This window comes from Schistocerca gregaria, chromosome 1 (genome assembly GCF_023897955.1).
Source record: "Schistocerca gregaria isolate iqSchGreg1 chromosome 1, iqSchGreg1.2, whole genome shotgun sequence".
In the NCBI taxonomy this organism is placed as follows: domain Eukaryota; kingdom Metazoa; phylum Arthropoda; class Insecta; order Orthoptera; family Acrididae; genus Schistocerca; species Schistocerca gregaria.
In genome coordinates, this window is record NC_064920.1 from 939568417 (window position 1) to 939595373 (window position 26957).

General features: G+C 42.9%; 1 protein-coding gene across 1 annotated transcript in view; it reads left to right on the forward strand.

Moving 5' to 3' along the window:
• Positions 1 to 10770: 10770 nt before the first annotated feature.
• Positions 10771 to 26957, forward strand: part of LOC126275497 (leucine-rich repeat and death domain-containing protein 1) — a 195644-nt gene continuing 179457 nt past the window's right edge. Inside the window, exon 1 of the mRNA XM_049977203.1 lies at positions 10771 to 12400. Coding sequence (XP_049833160.1) covers positions 12084 to 12400 — 317 coding nt within the window. The 5' untranslated portion in view covers positions 10771 to 12083. The remainder of the gene's footprint in view (positions 12401 to 26957) is intronic.

Below are 26957 nucleotides of genomic sequence, written 5' to 3' on the forward strand. Positions count from 1 at the left end.
GTATGCGTTCAGTATTCCCTGTGAGCTCTATCTGATATGAATGCCCCAACTTAGGGCAATATTAGGTCACTCTGATGTTTCGTAAACTACCTCCTTTGCAGACTGGCTACATTCTCCCGTCGTCCAATCACTGAAACGTGGTCTGTCATCTGATTTATTATACTCGAGTCTATGTGATCGTTCTAGTTCATATACCCCTGTAATGGTGTTTGTACTGTATCAGTTGACTGATTCTAATTGTGGTTCATAAACATTGTAGTCTTAGGATACTACATACTGCTTTTTGTGAAGTCCAGTTGTAGACATAAATACTATGTTTTGCGTTTTGTGAAGCGCAAAATTTTACATTTCTAATATTTAAAGTAAGTGCCAATATTTGTACCATTTTTAGGTCTTATCAACATCTGGTTGAGTATCTGCACACTTTTTTTCAGATGGTACTTCGTTGATAATAACTGCGTCATGTGTAAAATGTCTCAGGCGATGTCATTAAATCGTTTTGCAGGTATTCAATAAAATTTGGCCTATCTTGCTAGACGACACTTCTGATAAGCAAATGCAGGGATGTTCCCTTTAAGAAAGCCAAAGTTGATTTCTCTCCCGATTTCTGTTCAGCTGATTCAGTGATCTGCCGCTAATGTCAACTGTGCAGTAACTGTGATATTCATTCCTTTCGAATATCGCGTCGTCTAATTTGTAAATCTAGCAGAGAGCTAATGAAGTAATGACGCTTTCTGCTTTTTTCTGATATATTCAGGTGGTTCAGAGACACAGGTTCGAGTCACTGTACTGCAAATAGTTATGATTTACTAGAAACATGGACGTCATCGTACTTACAGGTTATTTGGAACGCATAGTCCAAAGATAAAATCGAAGATACCTCTAGACCTATGGGCACACGGATTTAGCCTGTAACAATATTTCTTTATGGATGCTACACCTGTGTGGCTCGCGTTGCTGTCGCGCTTGCTACATTTTTTACTGTAGTCTGCAAAATGCTGAGTGGTAGGGCTAAGTGTGAATAGCATGCAAGGAAACTAAAATTGTTTAAGCGTGTGACTACATCATACCCTGTAATAAAATTGCCGACATGTCGGCTGTAGCAGCACCTCAACAGTTGGTTGTTGTACACTTATGACGCAGTTATAATACCAGAGACTTTTATTAAAATGTTCTCCGGCTGTGAAAGTTTATGCTCTTATAGCATGCGAGTAATATATTCAAAAGTTTTTTAATTTCTTAATTAAACAGTTAAAAATAAACAGTTTTCAGTTTATGGACGTGGATAACTTAAAAGTGTTCTTTGTTTCTAATATATACCAACAAGAGCTGACTATCCTCTGGAGTTATAGCAAAATGTTTCATTATTTTCGTCGATTCTGATAATTATTTTAACTGGTTTCGACGACGTACTCTCACAGGTGTTTTTCTGTTTATCAGTTGTACGGCATCTACTGTGCTGCATACACATGCCCTTGAAACAGCAGCATGGTCTTACTTGGCCTCCTGACATGCCTTTAGCGATCTCGCTGTCATTACACCGTTAACTTCAGAAGAGTTGTTGTGCAGAGCCAGTCCGTTCCGGTTTTGATCGGTGAATAACTGTCATACTCATCTTACAGTCCAAAGGACTGTAACGTGCACCGGAGTAGGAAGATGGCAATAATGGGTCATTTAGATAAATGGGGTGTTATGAAGCAATGGCGCAGAGCTAAGTGTAAGTACGATACATCAGTTCGAGCTGTCGTAGAAGTTAGACAATGAACACGCCTAAGCCATTTCTGCATTTTCAGGGAACATGGTAAACACAACCTGTGGACAATGTTGAATGATCGTAGATCAGTTATGTTCTAAATCCGTGAAAGCCACACGTTATGTGAGATTTTTATTCTAAAGTATTTTATAAGCAGGATATAAATCACTAGATGGTGATGTTATGAAGCGTAGGTCATTAACTTTCGAAGACGAGGTTTAGGAGAACGCACGACACATCTATCATATTGATTCCCCATATTCTATTAAGGTGTGAAACACAGGGTACTTATTATCTCTTTTTGTTTCTTGGTACAGGCTGCTTATGTGATTTTATTGGTCTTCAACAGCCAAAAACAACTGTTCTTTCGTGATATCTGTTTCTGTTCAGAAATTTCCTTGCGCTAATTTTACTATTTCTCGTCTCTAATCGTGTTAAATTAAGAAAGGCTCCTCAGTTTGCTCTCGAGATTTATGCGGCTAAAATGAACCATATTTTTGTTCCATACCAGGACATTGTCACTAAGAGTTTTACTGAAAAGAGAGACTGAGACAACATTATAAGATTCTTGTTATAGTCACGCCGCTCTATGCGGCTATGAAAAAAGGAACTGTGGTTCAGGCACAACCTACACTGTGTCCGAGATCGCAAAAGTATGCTGTAGGTAAATGATTCGAATTCTTCTGAGTGAAGTAATTTCCGTCATCAGCAGTTAACCGGAAAGGGAAAAGGGGGTGCTGTAACTTTAACTGTTCAACAAACTTTGCGCCAGTTCCTGGCCTTAGCCCTAAATATCTCCAAAAGGAAGGAAGGAAGCAAGATTGGGTTTAACGTCCCGTCAGCATGTAGATCATTAGAGAACGTCAAGGATAGGGAAGGAAATCGGCTGTGCCCTTTCAAAGAAACCACTCCGGCATTGGCTTTGGTTCAAATGGCTCTGAGCACTATTGGACTGAACACCTGAGGTCATGAGTCCGCTAGAACTTAGAACTACTTAAACCTAACTAACCTAAGGACATCACACACATCCATGCCCGAGGCAGGATTTGAACCTGCGACCGTAGCGGTCACGCGGTTCCTGACTGTGGCGCCTAGAACCGCACGGCCACTCCGGCCGGCCCCCGGCATTGGCCTGTGCGATTTAGGGAAATCACGGAAAACGTAAATCTGTTATCTCTCCAAAACGTCTTATGTAGAGTGGTCACGTGACGCTATTTAGACGATATGGGCGTCGTACAGGATGGTTAAGGTCGATAGCACATCTGGTCCTGTTGAATTCACAAACTTCACCTTCTGCATTCTGTTCTGTTATCACGTTACACATATGAAATACAACACTGTGTTGCACAAGAACACATGTTATTCGTACGCATAACGCAGACGAACACTTGGCATGCCAGTCCAAGAACGGAACTGGAACCACGCCAAATTGGTTGAATATTCCACAATCACGTATGCAAATGCTTCAAAATGCTTTAGTTCCTTCTAACGAGTGACTACAGATACGTCTCATCATCAGAGTCCTGTGCCTACAACTGGCATTCGACGGGGAGGTCGGTAGAGACGGAGCACAAACCGTGAATGGAGAAGGAAATCGGCAGTGGTTTTTTTTTCCAAGGACACATCGCAGCATTTGCCTTATGCGTATTTAGGAAAACAAGGAAAACCTAAATTCACATTGTCGATTGGGGGATTGGAGTGCCGTTCTCCCATATGGGAGCCCAATGCCTTGCCACTTCCATCTCCTTCCTCGCTTTTGACGGGTCTACGAAATGTCTGGGTGTGTCCTTTAGTTGTTTAACAATGAACAAAATAAAAACAAAAACACATAAATTTCGTATTAATGTCTCTGTGACATCTATCGTTGGTCATGTATAAAATAACCAAGTCGTCAGATTTAAGGTTTATCAAGGACACTTAAAAATTTCATAACATAAGTGCTGTTAATATTATATTTAAACCAACTGACATATTACGCTGTTGATCTACGTCTACAGCATTGTTTCGCTAACCTTTGTGAAGTGCGTGACAGAGGCTACTTGTCACTGTACCATATATTAGGGTTTCTTCCTCTTCCATTCACGTATGGAGCTCGAGAAGAATGATTGTTAAATTCCTGTGTGCACAGGGTAAATGAGATTAAATTTGTCTCCGCGCTCCCTACGGGCGCAATGCTTGGAAGACCGTAGTTTATTACCAGATTCCTCACTTAATACTGGTCCTTGAAACTTTGTGTCTGATTTCAGGCATTTGGCGCTTCAGGTTTTTCAGCATTTCCATAACTCTCTCGCGAAGGACGAACAAATCTATGACTATTCGTGCTGCACTTGTGCGTATACATTCTATATTGCCTGTTAAGACCTTTTTGGAACGGATTCTACACAAATGAGCGATTTGTAAGTAATCTCGTATGTAGACTGACCGTATCTTCTCAGTATATTACCAGTGAACCGAAGTCTGTTGGCTGCTTTACCTAGACTGAGTCTACGTGATTGCATTCAGATCCCACATATTTTTAAACCCAGGTATTTGTATGAGTTAACTGACTCCAGTTGTGACTTGTCGATATTGTCGCTATAGGACACGACACCTTTTAATTCTGTGAAGTGAATAAACTAAAAGCCTATCGATTTTTTATTTCAGTTTTAGATTTACCTTTTTTTTATTCACAGAAAAACTACACGTCTGATCGATATGGACTATTCTGTTAGTTAGAACTGCTGCAACTTCCTGGCGTTGATTTCGAAAGTATGTCGTGGGACTAAGTCAGACTGCACATTGACAGCAACTGACAGGAAGATACGTATCCAGTTCTTACTGCAGACGTCAGTTTCATCTAAATGCATCATTTGCGAAATAGGTAGGATAAATAAACGGGTAAGCATCTCGATATTTGCGCAGCGTATATCGATGTAAATTTACAGCCGTCTAAATAACGGTGCGCCTTCTCCAACAGGAGAATCGTGTTCCCGTTACACCTAGATACAATTACGTATACGCTAGCAGGCTACGAATCAGTGCAGATTGCATGTAGAACATTACTAGAACCACGAGTTTCCCCATCTGTGCGCGGTGGAGCGTGAAAAGAACGCCCAGTATCCTGAATAGTAATTATCGAAAGTATTTGTAAACAGTCGTCATTAATATGTTTCGTCTTTTCATTTAATGAAATGCGTAACCCAAAGTAATAATGCAAAATATTCCGTTCCGGTCGTTACATGATATTAGTACAGCTCACGATCTTCAGCCTTAACTCTGGTAACTGTTCTATCAGTGAGATTCTTTTATTTCGTGTCCATCTTTCAGATTTTTCTATTGTGTCCCAGTGTATTATATAAAGCAGACGTGATGAAATGAACGGCAGCTTCATTTATTACTGCAAGCAGGAGAACTGAAGTAGGTAACTCGTGGAATCTAGCGGAAGTTTGTCTGCTGAGAAACAACCCATCCCAAAATAAAACTTCTGATGATTGTCCTATGAGTCACATTTCAAAAATTTGTAACCTGAGTAATACAAAAGCATTTCTTTCTACATGGCATACATAGAATATTATGTGTAAATCAATTTAATCCAACTAAGGGAACCAACGCTGAGCTAACTGTAAGGAAACAACAGTACGCGTAAGGCAAATTATCGACCAGGTTCACAAGCTAGACGTCACAAATTCTTTGTGCTACTTTTATGTTCTCTGGCCTTGTACTGCAATTTACCCACTAAATCGAAAAAAACCTATATTATGATTCTGTTTTCACTTTCGCAGGAATGTCTTGATTTCCTTCCTTTGGAGTGAAAATATAACGTACGCCTCTCTTTTAAACTAACAGAATTCCACTCTTGTATCAGCTCGGCCTTCACGTGGGGAGTATTATCGATCCAGCAGCCACCCAGAATGAATGGGTCGGGCCATTGATATGCGACACGTCCAGACATTCCAGCAGTGGAACGAGCGCGCATTAGGCGGCCAGATTGCTTATCCAGCAGCGACACGTATTAGGCATGAGGACGCCTTGGCCCTGTCCCTTGCTGATCACGTCGCACAGGGATTTCCTGTGACACCTTTCTGCGGTAGACATTTTTCTCCACGCAGGGGTTTCCTACAAAGACACTTGAGGTCAACTTTACCGCGAATTATTGTCCCCAGCACTTCGGCTGCCTCATGTACGGTCTATTGAGAAGCAGAGTGGACGATCCTAAATCTAGCTGTTCTTAACAGATGCAAAATTATGTGCTTGCGAATATAACATCCAGATATTTATGTGACGCATCCTTCGGTTTCTTTTTTGTGTATCACGGTTTTACTCTCTTCATAGCCAATGCTTGTTTATCATCTATACCACGTTGTGCATTGTGCATCATTACCGAACATAGGTGAATTACAGCACCCCATTAACTAAGTTTATATCTGTTTGAGAGAATTCATTCTTTAGGTCTTCAGTGTGCAGAACGAATTTGTAAAACGAAAAATTTCCGCACCTTTTTTTTTAAATGTATTGTTTGCAGTTTCGTCAGTATTACTTCGCGTGTAGCTTTCGCTTAAAGTGTTAGGGAAACCTACTTAATCAATCTTACTATCAACAATCTTTTTCAGTTAGGAAGCACTTATTTCATGAATTTGGCAAAAATTTTATATTTTGTGTCCGTGTGTTCTGTGGGCAGGGGAGAGGGGAAACCTCACGAGAATTTTAGTAACTATAGCACAGCACACATCGTATCTTTACAAGAATATCCAGAGAAACATCTTAATGTCATACAACAGCCATGATCTCACTGTTGTGTGTCACCATTGTAAATCATTATCAGTTTCTAAATTCTAAAGCAGGTTCATTGCTTAAAGACCTATCATTGCACTTATTCTCTTTCCTATTTTTGTTTTTTTTGTTTTCAGAAATTAAAAAGTAGGAGACTGCAGTGGGCTAGACATGTGGCTAGAATGGAAAACAACAGAATCGCCAAGAAAGCATTTGAAGGAACTCTCCAGGCAACAAGACCATTGGGCCGACCCAGTACAAGGTGGAAAGATGACACAGAGAAGGACATCGCAACATTAGGAACTTGCACAGGGTAGAGAGAAGCTGCGAGAGATAGAAGGCGGTGGAGGCAGATCTTTGATGCAGCGCGTGGTCTACAGGGCCTGTGATCGCTGTGAAGAAAGAGAGAGAGAGAGAGAGAGAGAGAGAGAGAGAGATGTTCCTGGTCATCAGTGAGTCTTGGAATATTTTATAAAGTAGAAATACGACTTTTTTATCCTCTGAAGACTTAAACTTGCAACACAGATTTATGAAATGAACTAGAAACCAAATGCAAGTAAAGAAAACATGTGCTTGTAGAAACCGAAAAGAGTGAACAGTGGAAATGAAATCAAAATATTATCCACTGGAATCACTGCTATCATGAAAGGGAGAAACAGTTGCCTTTTAAACATATAAAATGGAACAATAAACACCGTAAGTAATGCGACAAAATATCACATTCGGAAGCAGAACTGTTGTTAACTCTATAGGAGCCAAAATGTTTAAACATACTGTGTGTGCAATATTTTCACGAGTCACCACTGCTGATGCCTTACTAATAAAGGGAAAAGCTTCTGGTGAAAAACTGTTTTAATTTGCTGTACGAAACAAATAATACTTGTTATATAATTGTTTCTATGGAAATGGCCATCTAAACAGGCAATTTATTGACATTATTTTCTCGCAATTCATATAGGTTCCAACTCCCCATCGCATCCCTTTGCAATGGGGAAAGGAAAACACTCATATCTTAGGCACCTTCGCTCTTGAATGGCGTTAAGTATAGTGAAAGGTAAATGTACACGTTTTACATAGATTACAGTACTGCGATTCAAAGCGACACTGCAGTATTCCAGATGAAGTACATGTGAAGGATAACAGCTTCTTGAAAGAAGGCCGTATGTTTTTCCGTGCTGGATCGACCTGCTACGCACCTCGGAGGAATTACATCAAGATCGTCTTACGTTTTTTTTATTGCTCTTCAGCGATTTCCTGCATATGTTCTGCCAGTTTCTTCAGAAACATCAATGTAAACAAACTCGTCTTCATGTTCCTTTCGTAGAAAGTGTCAGGGAGAAATGGATTGTATTTTAACTAGTGAATTGTTAGTCTGACTTTAGTTTCCTGTATCCTCAGTGAGAATATCTCTTTTTCCTCCTCACGGTACACTTTTTTTCTCGTCACCTTTTTCGCCATACGTCTCCAAACCGCAAGAGTCACTAATTGTAGCCATTTCGTATCAGCTGTAAACGCAGAGGACATGTAACTTCAATGAAACGCAGTCATGATCAAAATCTTGAGGCATTTAGCATGTCATTAACAATTTCACAGTTTTTTAAATCATGATGAATGTGAATTCGCCGAAGTATAAGTGACTAGTTACAAGTCTCCAACTGTGTTTTCAACTGAAACAGACATGGGAGAACCTAAGCTATAACTTTTCTGTGGTTACAAATATCTAAGCTTCACAACAATGAATAGGGCTAATTTATACTTATCAGCCAGAACATTATGACCACCTACCCAGTAGCCGGTACGTCCACTTTGGGCACGGACAACAGTGGCGACGCGTCTTGACATGGAAACAATTAGGACTTGTTAGATTGTAGGAGGGAGTTGGCACCACATCTGCACACACAAGTAAATTCCGGGGAGGGGTCGATAAGCTCTGACGTCACGTTCAGTCACCTCTCAAAAGCGTTCGATCGGGTTCGGATCTGGTGAGCTGTGGAGCCAACACATCAATTGGAATTCGCCACTACGTTCCTCTAACCTCTCCATCACACTCCTGTCCTTGTGACAAGCCGCATTATCTTGTTGAAAAATGCCACTGCCATTGTGAAACATGATCGTCACGAATGGGTGTACGTGTTCTGCAACCAGTGTACGATATTCCTTGTCCGTCATGAAGCTTTGTACGAACTTCACTGGATGCATGGATGCCCGCGTGAATGTTCCGTAGAGCATTAATGGAGCCACCGCCAGCTCGTCTCCGTCCCGCAGTCCTGGTGTCAAGGAGCTGTTCCCCTGGAAAACACCGCATTTGCGCCCTCCCTTCGGCCTGATGAAAGAGATATCGGGATTCATCATACCATGCAACGCTCTGCCACTGCGCCAACATCCAGTGTCGATGCTCACGTACCAATCTCAGTCGTATTGCCGATGTCGTGGTGTTAACAATGGAACAGGCACGGGTCGTCGGCTGCAGATGCCTTTCGTTAGGAGTGTTCGGTGCACTGTGTGTTCAGTCACACTTGCACTCTACCCAACACTAACGTCTGATGTTATTTTCCCCACAGATCGCCGCCTGTCATGTTTTACCAGTCTGTCCAGCCTACGACATCCGACATCTGTAATGAGAGGTCGTCGCCCAACCACACGACGTCCGAACGTGGTTTCAACCAGCACTCCTTGAACTGGACAAGTCTCGCAGTTTCCGAAATGCTTGTGCCGATCCTCCGGGCTACCAAAATCTGTCCTTGGTCAAACTCAAATAGATCGCACGCCTTCACCATTCTACACACGGTTGTAACGCTCACTGATGCTACATGCACCGTGCATGTGTCTGACTAGAAGTCTTCCCTCGCCAGATGACGCTGCTATCGCCTGGGTGGGTTTATATCGATAGCAGGTCGGTGATCTCTGTACTTCAGTGGTAACATGACTATTACCTTTTGCCAGAGGACATTTTCAAATCTCCAAACCTCAACTCTAAATTTACGTGTAAATTTTGAGAATGTGTAACATGTAGGTTGCTGTAATAGAACACGTTCCTTTTTTTTAACTCTGTCACTGAAGAAACAGCAAGAATCTAGCAGTAAAATCGAAGGTCATGTGTTTAGGTACAGTCATGGATTAATTCTCTTTACAGCTGTGTAGAAAGTTTAGGGGATCTGTTCCACGTCTGAGGCAGAATTCTCTCAGTGGTACTATCAAGTACTGTGGTGATACCTTTGAGGCGTCAGCAAAATGTTGGAATGATATCTTTGATGTATGAGTAAAGTATTGGAAAACTTCTATGTCTTGAGAAACGTTTTGAATCTTTTCACCTTCTTTGAAGTCTTCTGTTATTCATGACTATCTTTTTTCCCTTAGTAACAAGAAGATTTTTACAATTTATTCATAGGGACTCACAGAAGGCATAGTTATTTCTCTCATAGCATAAACGTTGTGACTTTTTATTTGTTAGAACTGATTACTTTGGCAAGCACCTAAAAGTATAAAAATAAATAAATCTTTTTTATATAAACACTGTGGTAGTCTCTGTTGGTTCCATTACACAGGAAATAGTGTGGAGATGGCGAACCAAAGGTCGCCAAAGGTTGTGTTTTATTGCTAGAATAGTCAGAAAGAACAACATATCTACTAAAGAGACTATCTACACTACGCATTTCCCTCTTTTTGTAATACGACATCCTTATCAGACAGGATTCAAGGTGAACACCGAAAAAGTATAAAGAAGTGCAGATCGTTTTGTATTATTTAGAAACAGAGATGAGTATAGGGATATGATAAGCAAATTGCGGTGACAATCACTGAAAGAAAGTCGTTTTTCGACATTACAGTTACAGTTACCAACTTTCTTCTCCGAGTGCCAAAATATTCTGTTGACTCCCAGTTACTTATGGAGTTTAATGCCGGCTCCGAATTTTTCTTTTGTTTCCTTCACTGCTTGCTCAATATACAGATTGAATAACACCGGGGATAGGCTGGAACCCTGTCTCACTCCCTTCGCAACGACTGCTTCACTTTCGTGTCCCTCGACTCTTATAACTGCCATGCGGACCTTATACGCAAGTAATTTTTCGAGCTCTAATTGATTGAAAAGATTAAGTTGATGTGAGGCTGGTAGCAAAGCTGCGGTAGGAGACGCCGAGCGGCAGTGGACGCTGGGGGCGAGGAAAAAAGCCGTCCCCGCGCCTGAGGCTGGCGGAATACAAATGGCGGGCAGGCGCCAGTGGCAGCGCCGGCGCCGCAATTAATAACCGGACGACTGGTGGCGGCGCGGAAGACGCGCTGCGGCTACGCCCGCTTCGCGACCTCGTGATGCCGCTGCCGCTGTTTACGTGGGTTTTTCTTCCATTTGCAGGCGGCGCGGAGGTCAGACGTTATCACTGGATGCAAACGAGAGAGCTACCCGCCGCGACCGCGAACGGGAGAGATACGCGGCCGGCGTGTGGCGGGGGGGAAGGCGGGTGAGAGGAGCCTCGGCGGGTGCCGTAAACAGCTATTTTACTGGCCGGCCGATGCAGCGCGGTCTCCAGTCTGGTGCACGGAGGAGAGCCTGCAGTCGAGCAGCGGCTTCCAGCGCAGCTCGGTCCGGTGGGCAGCGAAGAGTGGCGCGAGGTTTTGCGGTGCCGGTGTGGCGGTGCGCGGGCAGAAGTTTCGTAGCAGACGGGAGTGGCGCCAAACGCTGTCGTTATCTCGCGTACGAATACCCGGGGGAGCGCAGGCGGTCGTAAGAAGAGGCGCATTCCAGAGCGGCAGGCGAGGCGTAGGCGCCTCTCGGCGCGTGGGCGCCCGTCCCGATAAATCTCCATCTCGATTGCCGCCGGATTCCACGGCGCCTCCGCGAGGACACCGTCCCCGCCCCGCGCGCAGGCATTCCCGTCCCCGGCCGCCTCCGTTTTTCTCCTCCCGGTGCGGCCGTTCTCGTTCGTAATCTCGGCCGCCTCTTCGTGTTTGTGGTCCTGCTCCTCCTCCTCCTCCAGCGGCCGGACAGACCCCGCCATTGAGCCGGGACACGCGCGCGCCATGTCGCGTGACTCATCGGTACGGAGCCCCCGCGGATACGGAGCCCTGCCGCAGCGGCGCCGGTGAAACGAGTCGGTGGCGCCGCTCCGGCGTCGACGCGCGCGAGGGCCCCTAATTACCCGCTCAGCTGCCGGAGGACGGATCGGCGCGCAGTTCTCCGTCTCCGGTCGTCGCGCGTAGCGGTGTCACTCCCTGGTGAGGACGCTCAGTGACACACACACACACACGCACGTACACTCGCCCGAGGGGACTTTCCGGCGGCGCGGTAGGGGGAGGTGCGAGTGAATCCGACGAAGCGTATAAAGTTGCACCGCGACGCCCGTCGCTCGACACTCGGCGCGGCGTCACCGGCCTACGCGAACGCGCCCGTCCGGCAAGTGCCCGTCCGCAAGTGGTCTGTGGCGAAAAGGGCGTGGGAACCGCGAGGACGCCACCGCAGCACTCTGCCCCGAAGGTGCGTCGTCGTCGTCGCCGCCGCAGCAGGGAGAGGGACGCGCAGCGGGCGGAGAGGGAGGAAGCGGCAGTCGGTCACCTGACCCAGAAAGCGCGGCCCGGCGGCAGTGCGATGCTGGGGACCGCCACGGTCATGTCGACGTTCCTGTACACGCTGCTCGGCCTCACGGTGGGCTCGTCGCTGCACTGCGCCGTGCGGCGCGAGATCTCGCCCTGCTCGTGCCGGCAGCGCGACGGCTCTCTGCAGGTCGCCTGCGAGCGCATGGCGTCGTTCGCGCAGGTGCGGGACGCCGTCGCCGGAAAGTTCGCGCCCGAGCAGCGCGTCACGCTCCGCATCGCCTACTCCAGCCTGCCCGACCTGGGTCAGCACAGGTTCGACGAGCTGGGCTTCACCGTCACCAGCCTCAAGCTCAACCACGACAACCTCAGGTGGGTTCGCAGCACCGGCTACGCCTCAGTTACCCATCGGAGTCAGTGTCATCCTTAATAAATGAAACTGTACGAAATGTCCAACCCGTCTTTCACTACCTAAATTTCCGAGTTTATTAAGAATTGACTTATTGTCAAATGTATATTCAATAAAATTTTTATTGCAAAATGCTTCTTATGCCTATACCGTGGTTTTCAGTAAACCATTACAGCACGATGAATAGTTTCGCTAGTTTTCTACAACCACTTCAGATCGTTCACATCGTGAAAAAGTGGTGAACATTCACTGACTGTAGTCGTGCAATGAAACGCATTCGTATTGTGGACCGACCCACAATCGTATGTAGCTAGAAACTTCATCGTGAACGAGCCAGGTTGTAAACCGTACTTTCGCATGATGACTTTGCGTGTGAAATCTTATGGGACTTGACGGCTAACGTCATCAGTCCCTAAGCGTACAGACTACTTAACCTAAATTATCCTAAGGACGAACACAAACACCCATGCCCGAGGGAGGACTCGAACCTCCGCCGGGACCAGCCGCACAGTCCATGACTGCAGCGCCCGAGACCGATCGGCTAATCCCGCGCGGCAGTTGCATTAGTAAAAAACAAAATGCATCACTTTCCCGTCATTTGCAATTGTACAGCAGGTATTATAGTGAGAATAGCATATGCAGCGGTACAAGAATTGTCAGATGTTACTTCTTACGAGTTTTCCCAGGCACGGAGGACTTGTGGCATTTTACTTTTAATCAACTTGTGAAAGTTTTATAAAGATGACTAATTTACGTGCCGCGCTGGATAACTCCTTTGCAAGCCAGGCTAACAATTCGTGTACCGTTCCATATACTGTTCTCACTACAATATCTGCAATACAATTGCAAATCACGGGCACGTGATGCAAGCTTCACTGATGCAAGTGACTATTTTCTTTCTTTGTTAACCACAGCTTGGGAGATTATGCTTTACAACCTGGCTCGCTCATGATGAAGTTTTTAACTGTATAGTCTTGTTGGTGCACAATACAAATGGATTTCTTTGCATGACTATAATCAATGATTATGTTTTCCAATGCATTTTCACCGCTTTTTACGATTTGAATAATCTGAAGATGTTTGTAGAAAACAACCGAAACTAGTCATCGTCCTGGAATTGTACACTGAAAACTGCGATCTAGACATAAAAAGATTTTTCCAATAAAATTTTTTATTTGATAAATTATATTAAGACCGCCGTCTCCTCCTTGACGCTATCAGTCTTCACTATTGTCAAATGCAAGCATGCGACCTAATGACAGCTTACTACGTAAGGGTCACTTAGTTACTGCAAATGTTCACATTATCTGTTTCAGCATCAAATCGCGATCTTCGGATGTAATAATCTACAAAACAGTTTTGTTATAATGTGTAATGGATGAAACTAGAGTTTATATCTCATGGCGAACATGATTACGGCTTAATTATCACGTCTGATAATGACAGTATTATACTGAAAACAGTAATATGAACATCTGAAGTGGTTGGGCGATATTGACGTAATAAATATTTTATAAATTTACAAGGCTGTTTGGGGATGTTTTCTGATATTTTGGTACCGTGGTCCTGTGGACTCCGGTGGCTCTTAGGAAAGTGATTGCATTTCGGGTGATTTTTACCTCGATTTATCTTCGTACCTGTATTGCACTGAAAAGTGTGCAAATATCGAAACAAACCAGTTTCATTGACTCACCGAACATGCGGCTGATAACAGCAATGCCCACTTCATTCTTCATCCTCAAACTTTCTTTCAGCATTGCTGGGCTTTATTATTCTGTTGGTGTTAGCTACACGTTAACGGTGATGCACACCAGTAAGGATGGATTTACCGATCAAGAATGGCTTCACTGAATACAATAGAAAAGTGGGACAACGACGCTACGTTGATCTGTTACCACAGCGACAGGAACCACTTCACAGCACTTTTGCATCTGTACATACGTGTCTACTGATCCTTCCATGTTAGCTTTGGCTGATTGCATATTACAGGCTTCATCACTCTAGTGAAGGCATTTTCAGGGGAACAAAGGAGACAGCGGTAACAAACCGAAAAGATCCTAATTACACCGTTTTCCGTAAAGAGTCGCCGAAACCCATGGGTTCCTTATACCAGTACATTCAGAAAATGTCCCTGAAAAATCTCCGGCATTTTGTCAGTGCAGTTCGAATTCGACCTGCAGAAATTCTGTGAATCTCATGGATGCAAGCATTTAAACATGACATAATACGGAACTACAAAGACAACAGTGAGCAATGTGTTAAATCGATTATAGCGAAAAGACAGAGAAATAATTTTTTTTTATTTACACTAATCTTCACTGTTGTCCTTAAAACATTCAGTGACATTCGTAATTCAAGAGATAGCATAGTGTTGACCTCCTTAGCGTGTACAGCTTTTCAAGTGATTTGTTATATGCTTAATTTTTTCCCTTCTTGGTCCCATATCGTCTTCTTCTTGGAAGTATAGAAATCAAATCGCCTGTAAATTAGGGAACTCATTTCAGCTTGTATCTGGTGACGAAACACTAAGCATTCTCTTTCAGACTACAGTAGTAACATTGTAGAGATATAAACGACCATATAGTCACGTTGTTGGATGGCCCATGTACCAGTACTGCTCCAGCGTAAGGGATTCATATCAGATTTGAATAACAGGGGATATAGAGCATTTACAAAGGAAGGGATGCCAAGCTTGCATGACTGGAGAGAGAGAGTAAAATAAATGTCGAAATCTTAAGTGGTAGACAATCGAAGAAACCTACTTAGAATACTTCGAAAACTTTCTTTCCGGGTCAGGAAGTACTCATATTCTTCATCCTCCGAATTATCTATCCCACAGAGGTCATAAAAATAAAATTAGATTAATAACAGCTCGTGCAAAGAGGTACAATCAGCCATTTCATCGAACACTAGATGCCTCAGAACATATAGCAGTATAGTCACCTTGTACTTTCCTTTAATACATTTCGATCAAACACTTCTGCCGTTGCTCAAACTATTTAATAGTTCTTCAGCTCTAATTCCCTCAGTTTCCTTGCTTTTTATAAATGTTTTTTCAATAACTTTATCCAAATGATTCTTTATCTATATTACACCTGTAAATATTTCGCTCATTACGAATGTTTGGAAAAAAGAAAAAAAAAACATCACTGAGTAATCTTCTAAGCCAATTTTTTAAACATCAATTATGAATAGCGATTACGCTCTGCTGCTATTTTGTAACAGACTCAACATTATTCAGATACTTCGCTGCAACACCACTATACCCTTTTAACTATATACATGATGCACTTTAAGTGTAGCTCATAAATTTTAATTATGATTGTAAGCTAAGAGACTAACCGAGAATCTCGTTAGTAGCCTTCCTGTGTCATTCATCCAGTGTTAATGAAACATCACATAGATCGAGATAAGAAGCATACGGTTGGATGTAACTTCAGTGCATGCAATGCGGATTGGATAGGACTGTTTGGGGGAGGAGACCAAACAGCGAGGTCATCGGTCTCACCGGGTTAGGGAAGGATGCGAAAAGAAGTCGGCCGTGCCCTTTCAAAGGAACCATCCCAGCATTTGCCTGAAGCGATTTAGGGAAATCACGGAAAACCTGAATCATATTGGCCGAACACGGGATTGAACCGTCGTCCTCCTGAGTGCGAGCCCAGTGTTCTAACCACTGCGCCACCTCGCACGGTGTGCATGCAGTAACTGATTACAACCAGGAAGAAGTATATATACTCCAACATTTTGTGGTCTCTTTCTGGAAGTCTGATGAACAATGTGGGTGCTTTTTGAACATACTTTAAGATTAATAAAGTTTGATTTTTTTTCCTAAAGCAATATTTTGAACTTCAAGACGGCATTCAGAAGGAAGTAACATGGCAAAAAGGGGTATGGTTTATTCCAACAACAGACCGGCGTCAAGATCACTGTTGTACTGCTTCTGAGATGGAATGATTGTATTAAGTTTGACAAGATACTTACTTGGCACTATGGTAAATATAGGAAGTCCCAGGAGGAATGGTCAGTATTCAGGGTTATGACAGGAACGATGATTCCAAGCAAAAAGTGTAGTAAGTATGGGCTTTACAATGCATACCTTATGAGCACTTATTCACCTTCACTGCTGTGAAACATATCTCTCCCACTGAACAAGTGCTCATGGTTCTTACGGTATTCACATTAGAGTCCATGTTTACAAGACTTTTTTGCTTCGAATGATCATTCCTGTCGTATCCATGAATATTCATCACTCCTCCTGGAACGCCTTGTATTAGTTGGCGCTATCAGTTATGTTGCCACCATCCTATAATCTTGTTCCCTGCTGCAACCATTTTCTCCGTAGAAGTAACCTACACGCGTCCCCTGCATAACGCATTCCGGAACATTAAATAGACACTGTAAAAATATGTAGCAAAATGTAAAAGGTCTTAGCACGAAAAAGGAAAGGCTTTTTTTTTTTTCAAGTACCCATTACTGTTACAACAGGTACCAGACATATTCGCCTAGGAATGTATGGTAGCAATCTTTTCTGGCTGAATCATTGGTTGCGTAGTTTAATAGATCGATCTGCACTCGTATTCGGTAGAAAAATGGTTCATATACCTGTTTGGCCAACCGGAATTAGAGTCTTCGTAATTTCTCTAAATCGCTGAAGGTAAATATCGGGATATCGGGATGGCTCCTTTGAAAAGGACACGACCGATTTACCCTAGTTTGTACTTCGTCTTTGATGACCCAACCCTTCTATTGTGAGTAGTGAGCGTGCTAGGTTCAGAATATTCCTTAGATCAATTTGCGCCCACTGTTGGCAGTCTTCTTTGTCCATTCCTTTGCTACACGCAGTATCTGCAAGACGCGACTTCGCGAGACAGAGTCCAATGCCAAAATATATGACTGCTTCATTTGCGAGAGTACTTAGTCGTTACAATCTACCGTGTGATGTTTATAGCTGTTTGCCGTAAACGATTCTCAGCCTCTCGCTCGTAACGGAAATGGTGCCAGGCAAAAGACAAAATTTGGCAACGCACGTTCAGTAAACGCAAACGATGTGATAAATGAGCGCAGTTGACATATGCCTGACAGTCTCTTATCCAATTACTTACCATTAATGTGATCCTGCAACAGTTTGGGAAAAACTGTGCATTCGATGCCCTGTTCGATCATGAGATGCTACCTACTACGTTTCATCAGAAATTCCGATGTACGATGAGTAGAATTCGAAGAGCAATATTGTGTCACCGTGGACTAGCGATCCAAGCCAGATAAAGTTCAATTGTTTTAGTCTGTTTTAGTGGTCTATCACTATTTTGTATCGCTAAAGCTAGTAAAATAATCGCGACATTCTGTTATGAAATATCTACGAGACAATCATTAGTGTAACAGAGTAAATATTCTAAATAAAAAGGGGTTCTGAGCAACGTTACAAAGACCGATATGTTCTTTAACGAAAACAAAAGGAATGTTTAAACGCAAGCTCAGATATCTGGTGATATGGTGGGGGGGGGGGGGGGGGGGGGGGAGCTAATCAAGAAATCTATTTCATTCAGCTGATAATGAAACTTCATGTATCCTGTGCTTCGCGGTGCATGTACTGCACAACACAGGAGCAGAAGTCTGCCTAAAACAAGTTTGATACAGATTTTTACATCTGGAATAGTGGCCCAGAAACATTGAGGTAACATTTAATTTATTAGTAATGCATGTTATTAATGGGTAAGAACAGCCACATCTATTCATTAGTGTATCAGATACTTTTATCACGTTTAACAAAATAAACAAAGAAGAAGAACGAATAAATTACAAGTAACTGAATCAGAGGTAACGCAAATTTCTACCCTGTATTAACTTCGTTCTTTGTACTCCTAGCAACAAGATAATAGCTGTTTGTTCATCAGCTGTCCACGTATTCAAAATGACACGTAAAGCTGTTGTGAAACGAGATTTTGTCGGTTTGTTGATTCCTGTTTACTAGTGATCCACTTTCTTGTTGACAACGAAGTTCCCTATCAGCTAAAAGAATACTGTTTTTTTCGAGATGACTTGCTTCGCTGTATATCTCGTCACAGAATATCACTAAAACTACGTTACTGTGAAACTGAAGGCTCTGTTACGTGGCTACAAAGACGGTATATGTATAGTAAACTCAGTAGCTGTGTGTCTACATAAATTATTTCTCGAGAAGCAGGATTCTTAGGAATCCTCTGATAGTGAACATTCTGTATGATGATGAACAGAAGTTGACGGGAGGTGCCACAGCGGATTGTAGTAACCGACAGAAATTTTCTAAAAAAATATTTTTACATGATCATAGACGTCATTAGCAGCAAAGCATTGGCTCTTTAACTGGACAAAAGAAGCCGGGGTGTTGTTATTGGCTTCCACGTTTTCACCTGATTAATATAAATGTCTAAAACTTACTTTATGATGGTGGACCGCATTCGTAACTCATTGGAATATTGTATTCTCAGTGCATCTTTCCAATCCCTAAAAATCTGATACTTGTATGCCATCTTACACATGCTCTGAGTCTCATCTCATATCTTTGGAGCGATGAAAGCTAAACATAAACTAGACCGCGTGAAGCACGTTGCAACGAATTTTGCCAATACCGATTGATGCAAAAGTTCCGTACATGAATTTCGGCAGTAGTGAGTCCCACCTTCATTTTAAGAGAAAAAAATGGCTAAAGTTAAGCACAGCGGCGTGCTTCTGTTGCTTGTTTGTGGTTACAGCACGCCTCACCGGATAGTAGCCAAAAAGTTGGTTGCTAAAATATTACTTTCAGATGAATACATAGTGTATCAAAGTAAACCCACAATTGCAATTGATTCGACACAGTAAATAGAAATGACTGAGCAAATGGTCTGTAGTACTCGGATTATGATAATAAGAACATTCTCTTCGGGATATATGCAACGGATTTCTTCAGCTAAATAACAATATTATTTTGATATATAACAAATTACACAAATTAAGAAAACACACATTATGATTTCTGTGTAGTAATCTACTTATAGCCGGCCGTGGTTGCCGAGCGGTTCTAGGCGCTACAGTCTGGAACCGCGCGACCATTACGGTCGCTGGTTCGAATCCTGCCTCGGGCATGGATGTGTGTGATGTCCTTAGGTTAGTTAGGTTTAAGTAGTTCTAACTTCTAGGGAACTGATGACCTCAGAAGTTAAGTCCCATAGTGCTCAGAACCATTTGAACCAATCTGCTTTCACTTTTCAGTCGAATTTGAGAGAGTAGGGGAGAGAGCCCGATTGAAGCTTTGAGTCGAGCGGATAGCAACGACGTTGACTGCATACACAATGTTTTTGGCTCTCGTCCTAGTCAAACACACGACTTCAAACGCTCCTTGCGAATTTTTGTTTTCCCGTTTAGAAAGCTGGAACTGATAATATTTTTCAGACTCCTTCAGAGGTATCAGCAATAAAGAGATTAAACACACTAGGTACTTCGAAAACTAGCACCAATATCAAACTTTCATTCTTTCAGGGGAATAAACGCTGTGCGGCTGAGCTGTTCGACACCTGTTACGTAATGGATGGTCTCATCATCTGAGACGGTTGACCCTTTTATCCGAATTTTTACAGAACTTGTCATTGTATTCCAGCAATAGTACAATTTTATTTCTCCTTTTTTTTAGCCAACTGTTAGAGCTAGAGCACTTACTTTAGGCAAAAAATTGCACGGAGAAAAGAAAGATAGAAAATCAGATACCTCTCTTAAATTCAACATCAACAAGAGGAAGAGCTCTTACTTTCCTTCCTATTTCTTTTCGTGCAACGTGGCTTAGTAATCAATGAACTGGTCTCGTATTGAGAAGATCAGAGTTCTTTTCTCCGCTCAATTAGCTCAGTTCAGTTCTTTTTCTGAACTAGTACTGTGCAAAATGTCGCACTTTACAGTGCATGGAAGTGTGGTTTCTTTGAGTCCAGCGTTGATCGGTCACAACGTCAGTCATGCCACATAAATATTTTGGAGTGAAACTGTAGACTCCGACCATAGTGACTCAGCTGTTGGTGAACAAATGGCAGGCTAATATTCATTGGCAGGATAATGTGAAACTGCAGTTGGCTGCAATAGAGATTGCAGCCAAAATATCTGTACCGCCCAGGCGCCAATACTGCTCCAGTGTAAGGGACGAATATCAGGTCGGAATGCAGGAGACATCGTGCGTTTGCAAAGAAAGGCGGTGCCAAGGGTCACAAGAACGTGTGATCTGAGAGAGAGTGTAAAAGAAATGTTGAAATCTAAGCTGGCAAACACTCGAAGAAAGAAGCTGAACATTACGCGAGAATCTGTTTAGAACACTTCAAAAACTATTTTTCGGTGCAGGAAGTATGATATTCTTCAGGCACTTATCTATTCCGTGGATATTGTAAAAATAAAATTAGACAAGCTGTCATCCTTCTCACACTCCATCCGTGAATCAAAGGGGAAGAAACATTAATTAAGTTTCTGCCAGGTGCTTCATAGTGATTCGCTGCGTATAAATGTTTATGTAGATACTCTCACCTCTTAACACCGTAATTTTCACGTTTTTCACGCTGCAACAAAGAAGGCATGAGCTCACTGAACTGTTTTGGATTTTAGTATGTGGAGGCTCTTGTACGATTTGGCAACCAGCTACCTAGGAAATTTCCTATACTCAGCACTTTCAAAAATGAAATACAGGGTGAGCACAAAGTCTTGCCCTGATTATAAAAATTTATAACAGAATAGCCGTTTGACATAATAAATTACATTTGAAGCCGTTACATAGGTTAGTGTCACTAGCTGTTGTGACCAATAGATGGTACTAGTGCTCCACAACACCGACGCGGTCTGTTAGGTCTCGTTAGTTGCTGGCGAAATGGCGTCGAAGCAGGACAAAGCGCAATATGTGCTTTGGTTTGACGAAACAAAATCGCCCATCAGTGTTCTACGTAAATTTGGGGCTCCTCATTGACGCAGCCCTCCTCATGTTAAATCAATAAAGCGATGGTATGCAAAGTTTAACGAAACAGGCAGCGTTGAAAATTGCCCTCGAACTGGCAGGCATCGTGTGAGTGATGCAACTGTTGATCGTGTTCGGCAGTCATTTCAACGGAGTCCATCTAAATCAACTCGTCAAGCATCACGTGAACTTCAAATACCGCAAGCAAGTGTGGTGAAGATTCCTCAAGAAAGGCTTAGGTTGCATGCTTACGAAGTGCAAATCGTGCAGGCCTTGCAACCGAATGATTTGCTGACAAGTGCTGAATTTGCAACTGAGATTCTCAACAGGATTGATGGCGCTAACTATTACTTGAATTGCATATGTTTTACTGAAGAATCCACCTTTCATGTCAGTGGAATGGTTAATAGGCACAATGTCCGTATATTGGGTTCAGAGTCTCCACATGCTACTGTACAGTTACAGCGACACAGCGAAAAAGCGAATGTTTGGTGCGGTTTTTGGACCGTTTTCTTTCGCTGAAAAATCCGTTACCGCTAACAGTTACTTAGACGTTGTGCAACAGTTAACTGCCCCTCAGTTAGAAGAATATCAACTATGGATAATTTTCCAGCAAGATGGAGTATTCCCCCCTAGCCCCACTCCCTGCCAATGGGCTTTGATAGTGCATGATTTCCTGGATGTAACATTTCCGGATCGGATGATTGGAAGGAACGGTCCAACACCCTGGCCACCCCGCTCTCCAGACATTACGCCCCTTGACTTTTTTTTCTGGGTCTATATCAAGGACAGAGTCTTCGGCACACGAGTTGCTGACGTCGACGAACTGAAGGCTAGGATACAAGCTGCTGTGGATACTGTGACAGATCACATGTTACGAAACACCTGGTGGGAATTGGTATACCGCCTCGACATTCTCCGAGCTACCAAGGGAGCACACGTTGAGGTCTACTAACGTAAGTGGTCTTAAAAAAACTAGTAACACTGACCTATGTAACGACATCAAATGTAAATTATTATGTCAAACGGTTATTCTGTAATAACTGGTTACAGTCAGGGCAAGACTTTGCGCTCACCCTGTATTTCGATTTCGTCTTTTGCTGGAGCTTGTGTAAATCACTCAATAAAATTGCTCAAATACTTTGATCACATTTTCATGAAGTGCCTCTCCAGTTGTTAATGCGATCTTAATTTTAGCCCACGACCAGTTTCGGCTTTTATATTTAAGTTATTTATATTCTAGTGGATCAGAAACTGCAAATATAGGTGAAACATGCATTTATGGATTCAAGGAGACCGAATATCTAAGGTCATCAGTCTTTTGTTATTTACAAGCCTCCCGCCCATCCCCCACACCACCCCAAGGACAGAATGAGTCCACCCACCCGTCTCACCCGTCTCCATCTAAATTCTCTTTGCAAGTGTGAGAAAGTTTTCTTATCAGGCGTGAATTGGGTACCAGCCGGTTATCGAATAAGTGGCTTGTGGTGGGAAACCACCCTAAAAACCACATACAGGCTGGCCGGCACTCCTACCATTGTCGTTAATCCTCAGGGGGTCCTCTTCAAGCCACGGAGGAAGACGCTTTAATGTGTAAGACTATACGACCGGGTAGCTGCTCTTAAAGCTAAATTATGCCAGTACTTTCGATGTATGAAAATGTTCAATCTTTATAATCATGACATGTCCAGTTTGTCTGTGACATCATCTGGCATACATTTTAAATCTGCTCGATTTTTACTCTCATCATATTTGACGTTGCTTCACCACAGCACAATGTAAGCTGTATTTTTTTTCTTTTTTCTGTATCTGCACTCTACATGTGCGGCCGCAGTGTGTCTATTTTGTTATGCCACAAATTGCAATGAAGCAACATCTCTCTGTTCAACCATTGTGCAAGATGACAAGTTTGCTTACGTGGCGTGGAAAATCTCTTCAGCAAGCACAGTAATATTTGTTTCCTTACAGCAATTTATTTTATTTATCCCAGACGCCTTTCGTTTTTTGTACTTTAAGGCAGCTTCAGTGGGATCTAGAATGATACAGTTTTGTTTTGATATATGTTATTAGTAGATTATAAAACAGTTAATGTCTCGTTTTTTATGTAAATAAGTGATTACTTACAATTCTTCGCGTTTTTGGGTTGACATCTGCGTTTCCTCTCATCTGGTCACAAGCTGGAGGTCACACTACAACTTCATTTACGCAACGTAAGCACGTTTTTACGTTCCAAAATCTTTTCTAAACTTTTCATATTGTTTGTCCTTATCGACAACTAGTGACAGAAGTCTAATAAAGTACCGCAACAAAATTTCGGAACATAAAAACGTGCTTATGTTTCGCAAACGAAGTTGTAGTGCGATCTCCAGCAAGTGACCAAATGATAGGAAACGCAGATGCCAACCAAAAACGAAAAGAACTGTAAGTAATCTCTTATATACATAAAAAACGAGACGTGAACTGTTTTATAATCTATAAATAACACAAAACAAAACTGTATCATTCTAGATCCCACTGAAGATGTCTTAAATTAAAAAAGGAGAAACCCGTCTGGGAGAAATAAAATACAGTGTAGCAAGAAAAGATGGCTTTTATTTACAAAAAAAAAATTGTCCACGATGTTTTGAAGGAGAGAAAAGTGTGTGCAAAGTTTGTCCCGCACTTGACTCCCGAACAGAAACAACGACGTGTGTGGAAGTCCGCCGCGACTTGATTGAAATGCAAAATAAAGAACATATTAGCAATTGAAGCAGCTGTTGATTAATTCAGTACACAGCTGCTAAGCTGGAGCGCTCTCCAAACACAGAGAAACTAGTGCTCCAAATACGCGTTGTCACGGTCCGTGCTGCTTCCACCGACGGAGGTTCGAGTCCTCCCTCGGGCATGGGTGTGTGTGTTGTCCATAGTTTAAGTTAGATTAAATAGTGGGTAGGCTTAGGGACCGATGACCTCAGCAGTTTGGTCCCTGTAAGACCTTACCACAAATCTCCAATTTTTTTTTTCTCCGAAGACAAGCAAATGCACAGTGAAGAGTTTGCGACAAACAAAACCATCCGTCTCTAATTACCTCATTGTCGACGTTAAACGCTAACCATTCTTCTTCCTTTAACAACGTCGGAATTGAAAGAAATTTATCGTCACGTATACACACTCCCAAGAAACTCGGTCGTTCGAGCCACAGAGAGGTTCTCGACATAGGTCTGTCGCACAGTAGAATCTCAGGAGTTGGTATTGGAGTATGTGAGATAATATGCACCAATAAGCACCTGTGAATTAGCCGGTATACTGCACACGTCGAAGGATACAGATAGGCGAGTACTTGAAGAGTACCAATTACCCCTCCATCATAAACGATGCGACTAATGAGCTCAAACGATTCGAGGAACCAAGGTTTCAGCTCTGTCAGTGGAATATATCATAACGCATAATTGAGACTGGCGGTTGTCGCCTGAGCAGTTACAACGCGCTTAAGTTGTTGCTGAGAGACCGTAGTTGCTCATGTCAATAAAAAAACTAAACATTCATTTCCAATTGTTAGTGCCTTATTTGGAAGTACTCAATTTAAAAACTGTGTGATTTTGATCCGAACGATTCGGGCATACCTGTATTTATGTAGTCAGTAGTGCTTTCACTGTCAAGCCTGGAAAAAATAATAGAAAGTTATGTGTTGTTTCTGCGACGTACATTATTTCCGCGACTTCAACAACATTACATAACGGCAGTCAAATGAAAACCGAACTCCCACTACATAGGGACAGTGCAATGGTTCCATTCAAAAGTAATCCCCACAAGCGTTAAGGTAATTATCTCGCTGGCAGACAAAACCACACTCACTCTTGCTCTTCCTCGTCCCACTGAAACCGAAGTCCACGCATATCTTTCTTCAGCTCGCGAAAGACGTGAAAATCTCACGGTGAAAGATCCGGGCTGTGCAGAGGATGTTGCAGTGTTTCCCAACCAAATCGCTGAAGCGCAGCCTTCGCCCTACTGTCAGTGTGGGGGCGGGCATTATCATGCCATATGATGTTCTGTCCAACAGCATTCCTGGACGTTTCGACTTAACAACGCATCGCAGTCTCTGCAAAGTGCCTTCATAGCACTGCTCATTGATTGTGGTTCCATGCTCAACGAACTCGACGAGCAGAAGGCCCCCTGTATTCGAAGAAGGAAGTCATCATGCCCTTACAGGAACGTGTGCGAACGCCTGTGAATTTCTTTGGCGGGAGAGATGTGCGATGTTTACACTGTTAGCTTTGCCGTTTGTCCTCGGGCTGTCGAAATGCTGGCGGACGGAATCATTCTTTTGCGCGATAACGCCCACCCCCACACAACGCGCAATCGGACGAAGGATTTGGTTGGGAAACACTGCAGCATCCTTCGTATATCTCGGATCTTTCACTGAGTTATTTTCGCTGCTTTCGCAACCTGAAAAAAGACATGCGGGGACGTCGGTTTCAGTTGGACAAGGAAGTGCAAGAATGGGTGCGGTTGTAGATCCATCGGCGGCCGACCGACGTCTACGAAACAGGAATTTACAGTCTCGCCTGCGAGTGGAATAAATGTTTTAACGCGTGTGGCGATTACTTATGAATGGAATCATTACATGCTCCTGTTGCGGTGGATGTTCGGTTTTCATTTGACTGTCCCCCATACTATACTGGTGGAGAAAAGGGAAATAATTCGTTGGGGATTCGATCTGCAATATTTTTAAACTTCAATTGCGAAGTACTAATTAGTAATTCCCAGGTAAACAAAAACGAGTACAGAAACAGTCTGTTCAAAAATCATCAAAACTAACCGGGAATTGTCATCCAGATTTGAAGGCGTAATAGATATTCGATACACATCACGGCAGCAAACTACTATAACTGGGTACTGTTTTATTGTGAAACAGGACACAATGAAGGTACTTGTTTTCCCAAATGTCTCTGTTTCATACAATGGACTTCCATCAGTAGGATATTGTTCATTATTCCTGGACCTTATCAGGTTGGACTAATAGAAGAGATAGAGAAGAGCGGTACGTTTCGTTTCGGGATCGTTTCATTGGCGCAAGAGCGTTGCGAAGACGAACATAAGCGCCGCGCCATATTGTAAAACAACTCTCACTGAATAAATCAGACGCAGAAGGAGGAGATTAGAAGTTAACGTCCCGTCGACAGCGAGATCATTAGAGACGGAGCAGAAACTCGAAGTATGGAAGGATCGGGAAGGAAATCGGCCGTGCCCTTTTCAAATGAACCATCCCGGCATTTGCCTGGAGCTATTTAGAGAAATCACGGAAAATGTAAATCTGGATGGCCGGACGGGTATTTGAACCATCGTCCTCCATAATGCGAGTTCAGTGTGCTAACCACTGCGTCACTTCTATCCGTGAATACAAACAAAACGGACACTTTAGGTCTGGTTTTAATAGCTTTGCTCTAGGTCCAGATGACAGTATGACGCGGCACCAGACTCAGAAAACTTTTGTGTTAATTATCTCTGGTCGTAGAAGTCTACGCACTTTCGTCACGGAGAAACTCAATAAACTACAGTGGCAGAGAAGCGCTGTTCAACACGGAGAGCCACACAGCTGA